General features: G+C 36.1%; 1 protein-coding gene across 1 annotated transcript in view; it reads right to left on the bottom strand.

Annotated features, from left to right (window-relative positions):
• GLRA3 (glycine receptor alpha 3) overlaps positions 1-5,878 on the bottom strand; it is a 192,332-nt gene extending 186,454 nt beyond the window's left edge. The window contains exon 1 of the mRNA XM_004696450.4: positions 5,793-5,878. Within this exon, the coding sequence (XP_004696507.2) occupies positions 5,793-5,863 (71 nt within the window). The 5' untranslated portion in view covers positions 5,864-5,878. The remainder of the gene's footprint in view (positions 1-5,792) is intronic.
• Between the last annotated feature and the right edge of the window lie 14,585 nt (positions 5,879-20,463).

The raw sequence follows: 20,463 nt of genomic DNA, 5'->3' as shown, positions 1-20,463 counted from the left end.
TATATATATATATATATATATATATATATATATATATGATCTCTACATGCCCAGCTGATGGCAAAATGCCCAGCTATACTAATAGCATTCCAAACTGGATATGTTTTGGAATTTTCTTTTTTTTTTTTTCTTTGTGCGAGTGTGAGGCAGTGCGAGAGTGAGGCAGTGAGAGAATGAGACAGTGAGAGAGTGAGAGTGAGTCTGTGAGTGAGGCAGTGCGAGAGTGAGGCAGTGAGTGAGTGAGTCAGTGAGTGAGTGAGACAGTGAGAGAGTGAGACAGTGAGAGAGTGAGGCAGTGAGTGAGTGAGGCAGTGAGAGAGTGAGGCAGTGAGAGAGTGAGAGTGAGTCTGTGAGTGAGGCAGTGCGAGAGTGAGGCAGTGAGTGAATGAGACAGTGAGAGAGTGAGACAGTGAGAGAGTGAGACACTCGGAATTTTCTTACAGCATCCAATTTTCTTACAGCAAATGGAATTCTCTACTTTATTTCTTTTGAGTAAAATATATTTTTTCCAGTAATACATTCTCCAAAGATGATGAAAAAACATGATTAAAATTAGCATTATAATCTTGTAGTTTGTTGAATGGTAGCAGTTTCTTGACATAGTTATTACTAAAGTAAATTGCAATTTTGAAGCAAAGTCTTCCTCTAAAGAAGAGTTGTATTTGGAGCTATATTGACCCAAGCTACAGGACCATTCCAACAACAAGTGGGATTAATTTCAGTTGCATAATTTGAACCATATTACACCATTTAAAGATGCCACAACTCCCCAGTATTCATGCACATTTATTTTTGAAGCTCGCTTGATAGTTGTTGCTAGTAAAATATAATTTACACCCTAAAACCTAGTTCCACAACTGAGTTGACCATCGTCCTTCTTTCATTCTTAAATGTGGAATTCCTGTACATAGACCAAGAGACACACATTGGACCAGAAGAAGGGGATTTGGAATGATTTAAAATCAGGAGACTTGTGAGTAAGGCTTTTTTAATCTTTCCATGACACTTTTTAAATATGTATGCTGAGCAAATAATTTGAGAATCTGGAAGATATGAAGACAATATGCAGGTGACATAACCTTGCTTGCTGAAAAACAAAAAGAGGACCTGAAGTACTTACTACTGATGAAGATCAAAGATCACACCCTTCAATATGGATTATATCCCATGTATAGAAAACAAAAATTCTCAAAAGTGGACCAATAGACAATATCATGATAAATGGAGACAATATGAAGCTATACAGGGTGTCGTTTTACTTTGAATTACAATCGACATGCATAAAAACAGTAGTCAAAAACTCTAATGATGTGTAATATGGGTAAATCTGTGCACACGAGTTCTTTAAAATGTGAAAGATCAAATATGTTACTTTGTAGACTAAGGTGTGCCTGACCCAAGCCATGATATTTCAAATCCCTCATGTGCATGTGAAAGATGGACAACGAATAAGGGAGATTTTGGGTAATTGGTGGATTTAAATTGTTAATGAACAATATTAACAGTAATGTAGGCTGTCAGCACAGCCAAATATGTCTCAAAGAATTGCATCCAGAATGCTCCTTAGATAGGAAATGGGAAAACTTATGTCTCACGTGCTGTGGGCATGCTATCAAGAGAGGATATGCCAAAGGATAGTATATACTTTTTGGTCAAGTAAAAGGTCAGTGAACATGAGCACAACCTTCTAACAGAAGAATTGGCAGTGACTGAAAAATGGGTTTAAATATAACAACTGTGAGGATGGATGAGGCAAGGCAGGGCTTCCTTATGTTGCACACGGGGCCGCTCAGAGTCAGAGCTCTCTCCGTGGGACCTGCAAACAACAAGGGTCTCTAAGCGTACAATAGAGTCCTACCATCCCTTTCCCATGGAGCACTCTCTTATATTGGCTTGTTTATTGAACAAGCATTGCACAAGGCTCAGTACAAGTATCAAGTTGTCCCATATCCATGTTCCCTCGGACATCGCTGGTGGTGCTTTCCTCCTTTCACTTGACCTTTTCTTCCTTGCTGGACAGCTCTATTTCATTATAGAAAAAAATGTAGTTTCTAAATCATCTATAGTCAAATTGTGCTTCAGAGAGGTTTTTGTGCATACAACTTGGTGAGTAAATCTTCTTGAATAGCTTAATTTGTACATTAAACATATTTGACGATTGGTTTGCTTTAGTACCTAAGTATGTGGTGTGGGAGAGAAAAAACACTGAGAGATACGTACTCTATAACTCCTTGAATTAGCAGCGCAACATGTCTAAAGTCTTATGTAGAGAACTAAACCTAATTTATTTATACTTAGGAAGAGTTATCATTATGAAGAGGGACAAGAGGGAGAATCATGTACTATCTGTGGCATAATTTTCAAAAGAATTATGGAGATTGTTATTACTGTACCTACATAGGAAATCATCGTAGTAAGAAAAGTGAAGTACTTGATACATATTTATCTTCAATATCTTACATAAGAAGATAAAGGTAAATTAAAAAATTCCTTCCCTATCTTCCAAAAAACACGAATAGCAGAAATAAGAAATGCTATGTTAAAATTATTTTTCTTAAATTTTGAAGTAAACCAAGAAATTTTTTAATTTTTTTCTATTATAAATTCTGAAATTCACACACATACAATTTTGATACATTGTGACATAATTTATTCAGTAGCATGTTTGTATTGTTATCAAACTATAGAATGAAAAAAAAAGTTGCATGCTATTTAAATAAAAAATTTTGCAGTTCCTCTTCTTTTAAAATTTGTTTTTTAAGACTCCTTATAATGTTCACTTATCTACATTTCAAAACACTGAATATCAATTCTTTATTTTTATTTTATTAATGTGAATTAAAAACCTGAAGCCCATATAAGAATTGTTTTGTAAAATGGAAGTTTCTGAGCAAAATGTGAAAGATAGCCAAAAAGAACTATAAAATACTACTCGGGATTTTGGATTTATTTCAGTTTTGCAAATTTCTTACTTATATTTATTTAAGGCTGAAAATACCCTTTACAGTTGCAATCACCATATCTGATACATTCTTGTGATAAATATTACTATAAGGTTTATAATAAAATGTGTTTTTAATTATCCTTAATCCCATTTGTATTAATTATGTCACCTGCTTAGGAAAACTGGTGATATCAACTAAAGCTACTTATACTGACACCCATCTTGTAATGTAACAATTATTCTCCTAAAGAAAGTTTGGGACACAACTTTCACAAACCCCCCAAAATGCATATATGTGTATTTTAATTTTTTCAAGGATGTTCAGAGGAGCACTAGCCCAAACCTGAGAAATATCCAAGAGCTAATTAAAATGAGAATCCAAAAATTGTGGTGTATTCACATAATAAAATACTATACAACAATGGGAATGAATAGGCTATTGCTATGTGCAACAAAGTAGATATATTGCATAAACAAAGTGTTTAACAAAAGAAAGCAGACTTGTTATAATGGGAAGGTAGTAATCCAAAGAAGGAGAAGCAAAATCAAAAGAGAGTGGGTCTAGTAAACTATTGGGAGGTAGGGGGAATGGGGGGAGGTCACTTATAAAAGTTGTTTAAATTTTATGAATACTTTAAAGTGTTGATATAAAATTGATGATCTGAAATGCAAACCACATCCTGAATCACAATTTTTTAATGTAAAAATACAGGAAGTAGACTCGGAAGATGTTTATATAAACTTTAAAAGCAGGAAAAGCATACTTATTGCTGTATAATACAGGATAAGGATTAACTTTGGGTGAAGTAGTGCTTAAAAGTAGTGCTTAAAAAGTGGCTAGAGGAGATGGAGTAAGTATTTCTATCTACTTATGGACATTCTTTTCTTGTTCTCTTCATTTTTATCTCTTCCCTTTGTTAAAGTTTATCCACAAAAATTTTCCTTGTGCATTTTGTATGCATAGTATATTTTCTAAAAATCTAAAAATTATTTTAAATCTGTAGGATGGGAAAGTGTACCCAAGCAAGTAATTTTATTTAAAAATCTGGTTTTATTTGTTGTTCTTGTATCTAAATTCTCCTAGAAAAGATTTTTTAACTAAAACTATATACTAAGATAGAAGACTAAATTTGGATCATATTTTTCCTTTGCATATATTATTTTTGTTCATTGAATTGTGAACTGAGTGGACTAAAAGTAATGTTCTTTAAGTCATTTATTTTACAGAACATTTCCAGTAGAGGGAGCTTCCATTTTTTTACTACCAGAAATCCTCTTTCAAGGGGTATCACTGAAAATGAAAATATTTAATTTTTAAAAATAAAAATTTTATAGAGAAATAAATTCCTGTAAAATATGATTTATCTTGTATAAAGCAAAATTTAATTCTACTAAGAAAATAACAAAAAATCCAGGTGAAGAGCTATTGATATTGTATAAACTTTTATTTATTTATTTGCTTGTTTTCAGAGAAATATTTTTGGTTTACTCACAAGTGAGATGTCCAATGAAAATTATTAAATATTAATCAAGGTAAATTATTATAATCACAATTATAAGTTTGAATCGAAATTTTGAAAATTTCAATAAGGTATCATAAAATCTCAGAATGTATTGCTGAAGATGATAGATCTACCATATATAATATAACAAGTTTGTCACAGATTGCCATATAAAATTATGACTGCATGGGGTAACAAAATTTGTTACTGAGATTAAACTTCCCTATCTAGCTACTTACTAAACCCTTCTACTCTTCTTAGGACAAAAGATTTGGTTATCTTTCCATCTATTTTATATATACATATATAATTAGCATCAAGGATATTGATAAATTAAGGTAAAATAATTAATTTCTACATAATGGATTTTGTACTCATTTATATGACATTTTTGGAAAATGTAAAACTTTTTAAAATTTGAAATGAACATGAAATGTAAACATGAGATTTATGACAATTTTAAGATTTCATTAAAGTTGTCAAATCTAATTAAAATATATTTCAATGAAAATAAATTCATAACAGTTTAATCCTTTACTTCAAGAATAAACCTCAATAACTCCAGAAGTATAATAATATTCATAGCTATCTCCTACTATATACAAACATAAAAATATAATATTTTCTGCATGGTAGTGTTTTTAAATAATATATACTTGTTCTTTAAGGTAGTTTAAAACTGAAAATTTTACTTGGTAACACTGAAAATCAATTTACATACTTCAAACAGAAATCAGTATATGCACAACTCAATTAACTCTTAAAAATCCTTGAAAATGGACATGGATAGTCATTTATTTATGATTTTGCTTTCCCGTAATTCTTGAGTTAGGCTCATTCGAAAACAATGCTTGCAAGATCTTTATGTTTATTCGTATAATTCAACCTCTGGGTATGTCAACAATGTTCAGAATTTATCTGACTAATAACTACTTATGTTCTATTATTTCCATCTTTTAAGAAGTTCACACGGTCTCATTTCTAGCTATCCAACACTTCCTAAATTTGATAATACAATAACACTCAGAATTTATAATTCAATTTTTTAAAAGTAAAACTCTCAAAGTAATTTGGGAAGAATGCCTAGTCTTTGAAAGGATTTAACTTTTCTAGTTCAGCTAAAAAGAACCGTAGACACCAGTAAGTAAAATACACAAATCAGAGAAAATTGAACAAAGTTGTCTGTTTCCAGAGGTCTAAATAGACATACAATAATAGTATTTAAGGGATACACTCAACAATTCTTAATTCAAAATTGCAAATATCGGCTTCCTCATTAACAAGTGGTTGTAACATTGTGTTTGAGAATGAGGAGTTCTCCAACTGTTAAGTGCAAAAGGTCTCACCTGAGCAACAGCGCTGCTTCCCAGAAGTAAAATCCAGAAGCTAATGTCCGAAAATGTCTCACGTGGGCCATGATACGGAGAGGTATTCAAAATCCTGAAATTAATTTTATCCAAGGCATGGGAAACCAGAAAGACAGAAAGCAATGCAATCTAACTCTGAGTTTTGTTAGTGGAGACAGATGTTGGTAAAGCTTCAGCACCTTAGACAGCTCACTGCAGGAAGCGGAGCCCCTTCTCACCCAAAGATTTGCAATTCCTGTTAGAGATCCTTTGAGCGGAGCGGGATTCACAGGGTTACACATGTGGTGCTTGATGCCGTGACATCGGAATGGTGTGGGATGAAGTGTCTGTGGTGCCTAGGATCACTGAGCTCTAGCAGCAAAGGTAAGAATGCTTGTCCTTTCCTGATTGTGACCCACGATTGGAAGAACAACTGCGACTGTGGGAAGGAGGATGCTTCCCCACCTGCTCCTTGCGCCTCCCGCCTGAATCCCTCCCTCCACCTTTGGCTAAAATCCAAGGCTGCTAGCGCGGCAAAGGGAGCAGGGGTGGAGCCACAAGACACAGTCTAGCCCGCCAATCACGACCATAGTGCAGGGCAGAGTGACAGGCACCTCAGGAAGGTAGGCGGTGCTTAGTAGTACATCTTTTAAAACAGCACTGAGAATCTGTTGTAAGAGACTGAATAGAATAAAAGGAAGAAAGTCCCAGGACCAAGAACAGAAAGAGTCAGCAGCTTTGTGGATGAGATCTGTACAGAACCTCGAGCGGACCCTCCAGTTTTTCCTCCAGGGAAATGGCACAGTTTAAGAAAGAAGGAAGGGCCTTGTCTCATATGAGTCTCTGACCCTCCAATTGCAGGAGTCACTGGAATGATCTAGGGGAGAGAACATCTTGGGGCGCCTGTGGGCACCAGCGGGACCATAGCATCAACTGCTTCTATAATCTTCACATAAAGTGGTCATGCTTCTCTGGTTAGGAAGCATCAGTGACATGAATAATCAAGGTTTGTCTTGTTTTGTTGTTATTGTTAAATTCAATAGGGGAAAGATAAAGAAATGCAGGAGCCCTAGTGGCTTAGTGGGTACGAGTTGGGCTGCAATCTGCATGGTCGGCAGTTAGAAACCACCGGCAGCTATGCAGGAGTAGACTGGGCTTTCTACTCCTGTACACAGTTACAGTCTTGGAAACCGACAGGGGGTCGGTCAACTGTGAGTCAGCGTTGACTAATGGCAGTGAGTTTGACTTTTTGGTTGGCTGCTAAAGGCACAAAACTTCTCACTGTTTTTCACTGTGGTTTCCATGTCTTAACATTAAATGAGAAGGAAAAATAAATGATACATTCAAGATGATCATTTATATAGGCACTTGGATTGGAAGACTGAAAAAGTGTGTGTGTATGTGTGATTGCATGTATGTATGTAGTGTGCATGCTTATTCATTTATCACCAAGTAATAGGTTTTTAACTAAAATCCGTGCTATTAGAAATTGTCACTTTTATTTATTGCATGCAGGATCAAAATATTTACTCCTTATGGTTATTTACCAAACTCCCTCATATATTTATCTGAAAGCCTTAATTTCCTCATTGACTAAGTTTCATGCTTGGACTATATTTAATTAAGAAGTTTTCTTCTTAATTAAATTCAACCAGCACTTGACAAATTAGTTAGTTTCATAATTCTCTATGTAACTGGCAGTACAAATCACCAATTTTCAACCCCTATAAATCAGTACACAGTGAAAAAAATCTCATTTTTCACAACTCTTTAAATAGGTAGTTTTATTTACATTCATTGAAAATAAGACTTCTTGGATTTATTTTAGTGCAGCCTTTTAATTGGAGTTTTGATGGCTTCAAGGTTGGCAGTTCAAGCTGAAGGGCTACCTGAGGGAGAAAGATGGGGCAGTCTGCTCCGGTGAAGTATCACAGCCTTGGAAACTCTATAAAGGGTCCCTCTGAGTTGTAATCAACTGGAAGACAGCAGTCAGTTTGTTTTTTGTTTTGTTTGGGATTTTAAATTATGAATATAATGTTAATTTCTTTTCATATATTAGACTTTACTAGTGTTAGTGCTCCCTTTATTTCTAAAAATTAAAAATTTTTAATTGACATATAATTCACATATACTATTCAATAGTTCAATCATATTAAATGAGTTGTGTAATCATCATCACATAAATCTTAGGACTTTTTATTCATTCTCATATACAATGTTGTTAGCTCCCCATTTCTCCCCAACCTCCCCTGCCATGCCCCTAGAAAACTATTAATGCAGTTACTGTCTATAGATTTGCCTATTCTGGACTTCACATACAGAAAAACATACAAAACCAAGACAACAACAATGACAAAATAAAACCTATAAGAACACCAATTGAAAAGAAGGCAGACAACATGGAAAAGGGGAACAAATATAAAATAGGTCCAAAGATGATCAAATGACAAGTTGTCACATTTTTAACCTAACAACAGCTGCAGCAATCCAACTACTCTGCACTTTGCCTGATAGCAAGGCCATTCACATCGCTGGACATTGGCAGAAGGGGTTCCGCAGAGGCTCAATCCACGTGGGGACCTTGCAAATGAATTTGGGGCGTTCCCTGTCATATATCCTTCTGTAAAATGGAGTGTTCAGAATTAAAGCTCTAATACTACTCCTTCCTACAGATTTCAACTGCATCATTTACAACCCCTATATCACAAAAATGTACGTGCTTCTTCTGTGTAGACTTAACTGATACCTCGCATAGACGACGGCTTATTTTCAGATAAACTGTTAAAATCTGAGGCCCTACTCTTTCTGATTACCAGGCACTCTCTCATTTCTTCGCCACACTTTCTATAGCACCCGTATGTTCAATGAGCTCTTCATAAGGGCAGATATTGAGTAGAGCTATGTCATAAGAACGATTAGTTTTTAGTATATTGTCTTAATTAATGTTCTCTATTGTATTTTTCTGGTTTCTAATATCCATTGCAATGGCTACACAGAACTCACTGGCAAAATTCATGACTAGAGGACTTCTTAAGGAAATTTTAAAATTGTAATGTTTGTCAGAAAGGCACTGTATAGTTATTTAACAGAACAGGTTACAAACATCTTTCAGGTCTACCACGAAATTCCCAAAGTGGGGTATACTACTCCACTGGAAGACCTCGACCAGAGGGCATTCAACCCAAATTCCGTGGGTCAGCAAATTCCGTTCCCTGAATTAAGTGCCCAGAGGCACTCCACTCCACTACGCTAGAAAGCACTCAGCCCCACTCTCACCGGGCAGCACGTCCGGGCCCACTGCCCCCACCCCTGCCCAAGGAACTGGCAGGGGCAGCTCAGTCTGCAAGCCAGCCTCCAGCACGAAGCACTCAGCTTTATTTGCTCTATGGATTCTGAAGTCCACTCCTTGTTCCATGCTCTGACCCCCGATTCTGCTGCTTTTTCTCCAAAGTAATAGCTGTCTTCTGGATCCAGGAGGTTCACTGCCCAGGAATCTTGGATCCAGAGGACTTACTGCACTCCTGGCTCTTGTTGCTAAGGAGATCCTTCCACCTGAATTCTGAGAGGGCTCATTTTATACGCAGTAGGATGATATTCCAGGGACTCCTGGTCACAGTTACTCAAAAGTGGATCCTATCAGGACCTTCCTTCACCTTCATACCAGACCAATGCAGGAAAAGGTCATTTGGTGGGAATTAGATACTTGGTTTAGAATAGCCACATTAAGTAATTCAATGTTCCTGCACTTAGATTAAGGCTACAATTAAGTGTGAGCTCAAAATTCAATCCTATATCTATGGTTATATATGTACTTGGTTCACTTTAGAGACATCATTATTATTTTATTGAAGAAAATTACATATCATCCCCATCAGGCATATGGTAACTCTATTGTTATTAATTTATCTATTGGTATAGAATTTAGAACACGATTAAGAAAAGGAAAATATACATGTACAGGGCAGCTTTTTTAGAGCCAACTACATGGATTGCTGATTTGTGCAGATTAAAATTTTAAGTGACTGGACACTATTTACACATGCAAAGAGGATTAGAGGGGGAAATTTTTAGTAATTCTCATTCACAAAGCATAAGTAAGCCTGTTGGACTAAAAAAAAGTCATATAAAAGCAAAGAGCACGGGAATAGTGACTATACGGCAGTCTTATGTTGACATTTATTGGGCACCTTCAAAGCAAGAGATTTGAACCAAAGACTTAACCATTGACTTCCAAAACCATTTGCATTTGATGATGTCGGCCTCATAAAGTATCTTGCCAATGAAATCTTTCAATATTATAACTCAAGGCTTAAATTGTGCCTTTAGTTTTGTATTTGTTTGTTTTTTCTTTGCCATTTGAGATATGCTGAGTGTGTTCTTTCTTTTTGATTTTTTAACTCTAGCTATTTTCTTATTTCATTATAATGTTTTGCATTGTCTTCTCAAGCTTCCAGTATTTATAAATACATCTTGGTTACATGTTTCATGCATTCCAGATTCAAGAAGTTATTAGACTTTTTTAATGACTTTAGTGGTTTGTCCATTCATTTGAATAAAAGGTATATTAAGTGATCGCCTTTGTATATATATAGATAATCTATCACAGATAGCATTGTTCATCAAGATAGATCTTAAAATGTTATTTCTGATGATCAACTCTTCCTCCTGGATTTGTCAGGCCCCACATAGTATAACATTTGATTGTCCCATTCAAGATGAGTGATGAAAGTCCATTTCAGCTAGACATTGCCTCTTTAGGCATTCCACTTCAAGATTAACAATTTCCAATTTTCCTAGATTAATGCTTTTTGTATTCCTCATTACAAGTACTTTAAGAATGTTCATAGATGTTTCTTTTCATTTTGAATTATGCCCCATCAAACAATCAAGGTCCCCAAAGCTTTACTCCTTCAAAGTCATTAAAAGCTAGTCAACTTTGAGAGCATATCCCCCCCAGCCACATTTCCATCGCCTTCTAATCTGTGGGGCACATCTACTAGCACTCCAGCTGTCAGTGTCTCTCGGTTAGTGATACGGTTTTTGCTGGTTAATTCTTCAGAAGTGGATCACCCTTCTTCCTATTAAACTGTTAGTCAGGAAAGACAAAGATCCGTTTACTGGGTAATCCTTTGGGTGTTTGAAATTACTGGTGTTGAAATATGCTTTGAACATGACAGCAACACATAAGTCATCACATTTTGACAAACTGAGAGAAGAGGAATGATTATATGCTCACTCTACAAATTCACCTTCCACCAGCAGTAAAAATAACATAGAGGAATTTATAAAGCCAATAAATAATATACTAGTGTTTGTTATATTGGATATAACAAAATAAAACTACATCAAATTAGCAAGTTGTATCAGACATATCTTTAAGGTCTTAGTGGTTTATTTTTCTAATATTTGTGGTATAGTCTTTAAAACTTACTGATTATAAAATATTAAAAATGGTGAAAAATATTTTTTTTATTTATGGGCTAAACTTAACATTCACAAAAATAGGAACAATCTGCAGATCTCTAAAGTGTAGAAACAGCCTCAACTCAGCAAGGTCAATGAGAAGCTGAAAGGTGCTCAGTAAAAGACAGCTCCCCTTGAGTGAAGTAGAGAGCAGTGCTCTCTGATGGGGGAGGGATTGGGGGCATACAATAGAGCTCATGCAAATACCTCAAAGAACTTTTACAGCCAGATGCCACCTGAATTAACAACTGAGGAGGTGATAAAAAGATACCCTTATTGCAAATAATTTGTTAAGGAAATATGTTTGTCTCAGCTTTAAATTCTAATTGAAGCATAAAAGTCTTATTTGCCTAAACCAACTTACACACAGTATTTAGGCCTAAACCTGTTGCTATAAAAATGCCAAATGACTAGTTAAGTGGATGCTGAGATATTGGTATTCCAGAATCTTGTACAAGCCACAATAGAGACTCTCTGAACTAAAGTGTGTTAAGCCAGGATCTGAAATAATTCCCACAGATGAAATTCCAAAGAATATATACCCCAATTAAAAATATGTGAAGAAACAAGCCACTATAATTTATTGTCCAGAAAGCAACTAAACAGGATCACGAGTACAAATATTATAGACATTTACATAAATGGCTAGGAAACATTTCTAAATGTTTACTAGCTTAAATAAAAACATGGCTACAACTCTAAAATTGGTCAACTACACCAGAAAAATTAACCAATAGAATGTCTATAAATGAAAGCTATAACAGCAGACATTAAAAACTCATTGGGCAATTTAAAAACCATACTAAATATGCTCAAAAGAAAATTAGTGGGTTGGAAGATAGTTCTGAAAATTTATATACCACATAGCACAGAGTCAAAAATATTCAACACATGCATAGAGTTGTAAAGATCTGGAGAAGAAACCCATAATTACTAGCAACCATCAAATTTGTGTTACTAAACTAATTGAAACAAGATGTATAAGATATAAAAGGAACTCTGGTGGGTTGTCAGTTAGGAATGGAGCTGGGAACTACCAGGTCAAAGTGTAAACCCACCAGCAGTCCACAAGAGAAAGCTGAGGCTGCCTGCTCACAGAGGGATTTACTGTCTCAGACGCTCTATATATGGTCACTGAGACCCAGGACCAAATTAATGGCAGTGTTTTGTTTATTGTTAATATATAAAGATATGTTAGTCCTGGTGGAGAAGTGGATATGCATTTGGGCTGTTAACTACAAGGTCAGCTATTCAAAACCACTAATCTGCATGAGAAACATGAGGCTTTCTACTCCCATAAAGATTTACCATCTTGAAACATGCAGGGATTGTTCTATGGTAATGAGTTTGGATTTGTTTGGTGGGCAGGGGGAGAGAGGAGGATAATAAAGACAACAACTAAAAATGTTCTCAAAATAATTAAAGACCTAGCTTATAGAAGTGAAAAGAATAGAGTAGGGAAAAAGGAGACAAAACTATAACTAAATTCATTTTGATACAATTGTATAACACTGAAAACAAAGGTCTTAAAAATTATTACAGAGAAAAGCCAGATAAGTAATAAACTGGTGAAGTGAAATTTCTTAATAAGATTCTTTATTCATAATCCCTTTGTGATGTATTGTAAATTCTAGCTTCTAAATTAGTCTCATTTTTAAGGATGTTCTCTGCTATGCTAATGAGAGAAATAAAGTAGGAGATGTTCTGAATTTCCACTTTACTAGAGGTTATGAAATAATTCGCCACATTTTCTTTCCCTGTGTGTATGTAGTCTTGTGAAAGACAAAAATCACACCTCCATCAAAGCCTATAAAAGCGTCATCTCAACCAGCAGAGAGAATTCCTGGGACCATAAAGGAAGAAGAGCCACCAACAAGGTTTGTCATCTGCATATTATGACATAATTTTTAGGTTGTTAATAAGCTTGCTTCCAATCCTGATGCACGATGTGAGGGAAAACTGGGCATCAGGATTGGAGGAAGACTTATTAACAACTTCTAAAATGCAGGTGACAAACCTGACTTGCTCAAAGGGAGGAGGACGTGAAGCACTTGCTGATGAAGAGGAAAGATTGCAGCCTTCAATATGGATTACAACTTAACAAAACAAAGCAAAACAAAACCAAAAATCCTCACAACTAGCCCAATAAGTAACTTCATGATAAATGAAGAAGAGATTGGAGTGCTAAAGGATTTCATCTGCTTGTATATACAATCAATGCTTGTGGAAGCAGCAGTCAAGGGATCAAAAGATGAACTGCATTGGGTAAATTGCTCTTGGCTGTCACTTTGAGGACGAAGATGTTGAGGACTAAAAGGAAATCATGCTTGGTGAAATAGAAGGGCAGCACAAAAAAAAAATGAATTCAAACAGTGGCTGTGACAATTGAATCCGCGGGAAGGTGAGCATCACAGAATGCCAGGTAATTAGAACAAAATGTTCTTGCATTGACGGAGGACTTGAGAGGAGGCCCAATATCCATCTGCTACCTTAATACTTGACATATAAATATATGTACAGAGACCTATATGCCTACCACTATATATTAATTAATATATCTACATATATACATGCCTATATTTATACCTCTATAGATGTCTTTTGCCTCCTAATTCTTTCCTCTATTTCCTTTTACTTTCCTCTGTCCCACTATCATGTTCAACCTTCATTCAGCTATCAGTAGATCTACTTGGCTACATTGCACTTGATCAACCCCCACCAGGCATTCTATACCCTCCTCTTACTGTAGTTAAGATTTAAGATCAGAGGTTAAAGTTCACCGAGTGGGTCCAGGCTCAAAAATCAGTCAGGAAATCACTCCGAGTTAGAGATGCCTCATGAACAACTGAAAACTGGTTATTCCCATAAAGATTCAACGAGTTGCTAAAACTTTATTATGATTCCAGTAGTACTTTCCTTTTCCAAGAATATTTTTTTCTGATTTTTCCATAAATGTATTTAATATTTAGGTCACAGTTTACATGTAAATTTCAGAGTTCTTCTGCTAACCACTATTCACTAGATATCTCACTGATGATTTTTCTACCCATATTCTTTTTATATCCCACCCAGTCAAATGTAAACATGTATAGACATGTACACCTGTAAGGTGTAGAAGATGCTAACTTGAGGATTGATCAGTTTCACCATTTTGCTGAGTATCATTCTGCCATCGCAGAAGCTGGAAGAGGCATCTATGACCATCAAGAAAGAACAGCCAACAGTGGGGTGTGTAGGAGACGCTTGCCTGAAGAGGTGGAGGCAGAAAAGACCCCAGAGGCCACGGCAATAAGACCATGAGAGAGCAGAGGAGGAGCAGCCAAATCATAATGCAGAGGGGCTGGCTTACAGCCCGTGGACTGAGTGAAATTGAAGGTCTTTGGAGAGGAGGCTGGTTTGTATAGTGGGGCATCCTTTGGCCATTTACCAGGTAAAGGAACTTTGTAACATTTGCTCAAGGAGGGCAGAATTATCAGGTGCCGTGTCTGTGAGAAGACCAGAGAGTGTAGTTAACTTCCCTAATAACTCTCCATATTTGTGAGTGCTACTGTAATAAATTACCAAACTCAATAAAGAAAGTGCCATGGGAAGGATGGTTGGTATCAGACTAGATAAGGGAAGAGAGAGTATAGCTGACCTCTGTCTTTTGACTGTCGACCTTAGACTACGGTAGTGCCGGATTCTCCCTACTAAAGCCAAGGGAGGTCAGACATGGCCCCGTGCCATGTCCTCAGCAGATTGGTTCTTTTTCATTACAAACACTCTATCTATTACTTAAACATGAATATTTCTCTAGGTCTTACATATTTATGAAATACAATTTCTTAAGATGCAGTATTAACATAATTAAGGATATATTGAAGTATTAACATTGTGATAGATATATAGTAGTATAGAAGTAATATAACATCTTTGCCATCATGTTCACCCTTATGTCAATTAAATTTTTATTATTTTCTGTTTAACAGTCCCTATCTGGTGATTTATGATTCTAAATATTTTCTGTTTACATCATTATTTATTTTTATACAGAGAGGAATAATAAAAGTACATAAGAAAAAATATCTAATAACTAATGCTTTTACAGAAGATTTACCCGATATAATCCTTCCTTGTGATCGCTTGCTACTGCTTCTGTGAGCATTGATTGTGGATGTAAGCAAGTTGACATCTTTGACCTTTTCTCCGTTTACTGTGCTGTTGCCTTTTGGTTCAATGGTGAGAATTTCTGTTTTCTTAACATTAAGTTCGAATCCAGATCTTCTAATCCTTGATCTTCATAAGCAAGTGCTTCTAGATCTCCTCACTTGTAGCAGGCAAGGTTCTGTATCTGCGTATCTCAGGATGTTAATAGCCTGAGCAACCACATGCTGCATTCTTCTTCATAGAAGTCAGCTTCTCTAGTTATTTGCTCACCATACAGATTCATTAGTAAGTACAGTGAGGATGCAATCCTGTGGTAGATCTTTCTTGATTCTAAACCATCCAGTATTTCCTTATTCAGATTTCACAACTGACTTTTAATCCATGCATAGATTCAAATGAGTACAGCGAAGTGTTTTGGAATTCTCATTCTTTTCGAGGATATTTGTAGCTATGATCCACTCAGTTGAATGCTTTCACTTAGTCAATAAAATGCAAATAAACATCTTTCTGCTATTCTCTGATTTTAGCCGAGGTCCATCTGATATCAGCAATGATGTCCCTCATTCCACATCTTTTTGATCTGGCCTGAACACTTTCAATGTACTACTGCAACCTTTATTGAATAATCTTTAGCAAAAAATATGTACTTGAATAGGTATCAATGATATTGTTCCAGAATAAGAGCACTCTGTGTGTCACCCATCTTTGGAATGGGTACAAATCTGGATCCCTTCCAGTTAATTGGCCCAATAGCTGTCTTCCAAATTTCTTGGCATAGACCAGCCTGGATCAATGACAGGGAATTTGGTTTTTGGTTTTCTGAGTAAGGTCTCATCTTTTGATACTATCTCAGACAATATTCTATTTCTATAAATTAAGCCTTCCATATCTGACAATGTTTCAATGCTATCCCTAAGCTTTCAGTGGTAATTCTGGGGAAGTGGACATCCTATTCCTTCTAAGTACTTTGTTCATAGTCTGGAAGCTCTACTGAAACCTGTTCACTTGATGGGGCCCTGAAACTAACTGAAATGTAGGCAACATAGCTTCACAATACACATGCCACCACAGTACAGCAAACTTGCAGGCAAGTGGTAGAAATGATCTGAGAGAATAGCCAAATTACCAAGTGTCAGAAAATGCCCTGGCTTGCATGCAGTACCTTGTAGATTTGGAATTCTGTTCTCCTTGATATAGGATATTGACTGACTCAATAACAAGTATGTTCAGTTACATTTAGATGCTATCAAGTCGGCTACGACCCATAGCCACCCTATAGACAACTGCAGGAAATACTGCATGGTCCTGTGCCATCCTCACAATTGTTCCTATGCCTGAACCCATTGGTGCAGCCACATGTAATACAGCTTATTGAAGGCCTTCCCCGTTTTTACTGTCCCCCTACTTTACCAAATGTGATATCCTTTTCCAGGACTTGTCTCTCCTGGCAAACCTTATGTATAGTTTCAATGCGTACTCAATATATTAAACTGTGTCATAAATAGTGATAATACAGTAAGTTCAGGAACCAAGGAGTAAAAGTAGGATCAAGCTTTTTTTATTTCTATGCCCGGTAATACCTGAAATTTATGCTTCCTTATTTCACAAATTCTTGTGGGTTGCAGGAGGCATCTTACCTGTCATCTGGCAGTAACCTTTCAGTTATCAACCTAGGGCTTCATTGTGGCACCACCAGTGTTACTTAGTTTGGGGACCAACAAAACCATACAAACGCACTGTCATCAAGTCAATATTGACTCATCGTGGTCCCCCTGTGGATTTACAACACTGTAACAGTTTATTGGGGTCTAAAATCCAGTCTTTCTCCCACAGAGCTGCTGGTGGTTTTTGACTGTCAACCGTGCAGATCTCAGCCTAATGTGTAGCCGCTGCGCCACCGGGGCGCCTGGTTTTTGTTATAGGATATTAATATAACAGCCAAACCATGCCTACTGCCTTCACATTGATTCTGACTTGTTAGAAACCTTATCTAAGATTTTGAAGGCTTTAAGTTTCACAGGAAAAGCCTCATCTTTTTCCCTATGGATCTGTTGATAGATTTGAACTGCTGACCTGCAGTTAGCAGCCCAGTACCTAACCCACAGCATCATCAAGACTCCTTGCGCTATTAATACTGACATATGTAAATGCTTGTAATTTTCAGAGTAAATGAAGTAGTATGAGAGTGAAAGTCTCTAAATATCAAAAGAAATAAGTGAATTTACATGGAGGTACATACCCATATCTTTTAGTACAATAGTTATTATTATTAGTTGCTGTTGAGATGATTTTTGACTTATAGTCACCTCATGTTACAGAATAGAACTGTTCCATAGGGTTTTCTTAACTACTTTTTATGGAAGTCAAATCACAGGATTTTTCTCTTGTAGAGTGGCTGGGTGTGTTTGAGCCACCAACCTTTGGTTACAAGCCAAGTGTGGTAGTTACATAATCTGTTGTCAAGTTGGGACTTGAGAGGATTATGAGTGAAGGAGTGGAGTATAGTCTGTCAATCAGGATGTAACCAATGAGGCCTCTGTGTGGGCATGACCTTCTCCTGAGAATTCTGGGAACTCCTGTATTTTCCTCCTTGGAGGTGGGAAACATTTATTTTCTCTCTCCCTGCTGACTTCCTTGGAGACTCCCAACTGACAAGGCTCACTCCCTGCGAGACATCCCTGAGAAGAAGCCACATGGACCTACCCTGATGCAGCCCTGGGAGCTGGAGAAGACATGTAGAGACCGCTGCCAGCGCTGAGATGCTGACAACGCTAATGGGTCCAAAGACTTTATACTCACTGGCCTGCGATCATCCTGCATTCAGTGTTATTGCATGTGATTCATTAGTCTGAAGAGGAATTTATAGATTGGTATAGGACATATGGGCTAATATTGGACATATGGGCTTGAATTGGACTGGGTTGGGATGCTTTCTTAATGTATAATCACCCTTTATATAAAACTCTTTTATATACACATGAGTTTCTATGGATTCGTTCCTCTAGTCTACCCAGACTAACACACCCAGGCTTCTGTTAGGATCCTTAGAAATTATTATTAAGTGCCACTGACTGAGTTGGTTCTGATTCATAGGAACCCTATATAAAACATAATGAAGCACTGCTCAGCCCAATACCATCCTCAAATATATAAATTGTCTCCATAATATATTAATTTTATCATCATAAGAGTCATTTAAAACTAGCCTTATTTTAAACAAGGTATACTATAAAAAAACTTTTAGATTACCTGTATACACTAATTTCTATTGTATATTTCTTCTCTGAAATGATCAACTTATTTATTTTTATTTTACAAAACTGTTTTATTGACATATAGTTCCCATATCTTATTATTCAATACTTCTATCATATTAAAAAGAATTGTACAATCATCACCACAAACAATTTGAGAATATTTTCTTTTTTGCAAACAGTTTTATTTTTTGGCAAGTAAGTTACATATCATATTCGAGTTTTGTAATTGTCATCTTTGGATCACACAAGCTAGTTTGCTTTTTCCATGTGGACTTAGTTGACTCTGCACTTAAATAGCTGCTTGTTTGAATACAATCCTTTACAAGTCCAGATGCTATTCTGATTGATAGCTGGACACCATCAGCTTTCTTCCCCATACTTTGCTGTAGCACCCTTATCTTCAGTGACCATGTCATGAAGGTGAGTATCCAGCAGGGCCATGATGTAAGAACTGATTATTCTTAAGCTGGGGCTAGTTGAAATAATCTTTTAATGCTATTTAATTTATACTTTATTTTGCCTTTCAATATTTCCTATATTTTTAAATAAAGCACTTAAATATATATACATTGTTTTGCAAAATATTCTCTCCACTCAGATTTTATAATAATTTTCCAATAAATAATTCCTTCTTTTTGCTTACTTCGTATTTAATATTGAAATATTAAAGTAGTTGGAAACTACTTTATGATGATGGTAATTTGCAGTGGAAACTTTCAAAAGAATTCCAAACTCTTAAGTGTTTTTGTTTTACATATTGTGAATTATCTGTTTAGAGAATAATGTGATTCAAGGAATTTATACATAATTTTGTGCATTTACTTGTCTGAAACTATTATGATTTCTTTCTCTGTAAGCACAGCATTTAAGTTATTGCTAGGATTATTACGTGAAATCTTGAACAGTTTTTTTTCTATTTAGAATCAGTTTACAGAATGTTCACTGAAATCATCTACTTTCATTGTTTCCACACAGTATGCAAATCTAAAATTGTTACAGCCTCCGTAATTATCACATTTGTTATTTTGAAAAATAAATATTTAGTCCCTCTCTTGAGAAACTTTATTTCAACACCTCATCCATCTATCCAGCCAAAAAATTTAGTTACTTCTCCTCTATACCATGGAACTTCAGGAGGTGCAAATGATTAAATACTAAACTGCTAATACAAACGTGGGGGTTTGGATTCACCCAGATATAGCTCCAAAGAAAAGGCCTCTGCTTTCAAGATTCAGTGTAGTTCTACTCTGCTACCTATGAGAGTATCATGAGTCAGAGAGGACTGATGTCGGACAGTGTAAGATACGACAAAATAATAATTTATAAATTATCAAGGATTCATGAAGGAGGGGGGAGTGGGAATGGAGGGGGGAAAGGAGGAGCTGATGCCAGGGGCTTAGGTGGAGAGCAAAGGTTTTGAGAATGATAAGGGCAACGAATGTACAAATGTGCTTTAACAATTGATGTATGTATGGATTGTGATGAGTTGTACGAGCAAGCCCCCAATAGTTATTTAAAAAGTAATAAGTATGATAAAATTATACAACTCTGTCACTCACCTTCCCTAATTTTAAACATGCAGTATTCTCATTCTCTTCAAAAATTGCCTCCTGATCCAGGTAGAGGTTCCACATGAAGTGTTATAGAATTCCTGTTCTTCTCAATGCTAGCCACATTCTGTTATGACCCACAGAGTTGAATGTCTTTTCATAGTTTATAAGTCACAAGTAAGTATCTTTCTGGTGTTATCTGCATTCAGCCAAGATCTACCTGACTTCAGTAACGATCGTCTGCTTTCTATGTCC

The sequence above is a fragment of the Echinops telfairi genome, unplaced genomic scaffold, assembly GCF_000313985.2.
Source record: "Echinops telfairi isolate 266 unplaced genomic scaffold, ASM31398v2 ScPeMD7_9;HRSCAF=40, whole genome shotgun sequence".
NCBI classification, from domain to species: Eukaryota; Metazoa; Chordata; class Mammalia; order Afrosoricida; family Tenrecidae; genus Echinops; species Echinops telfairi.
Note: the sequence above shows the minus strand (reverse complement) of the source record. Positions and strands in the feature narration are given on the sequence as shown.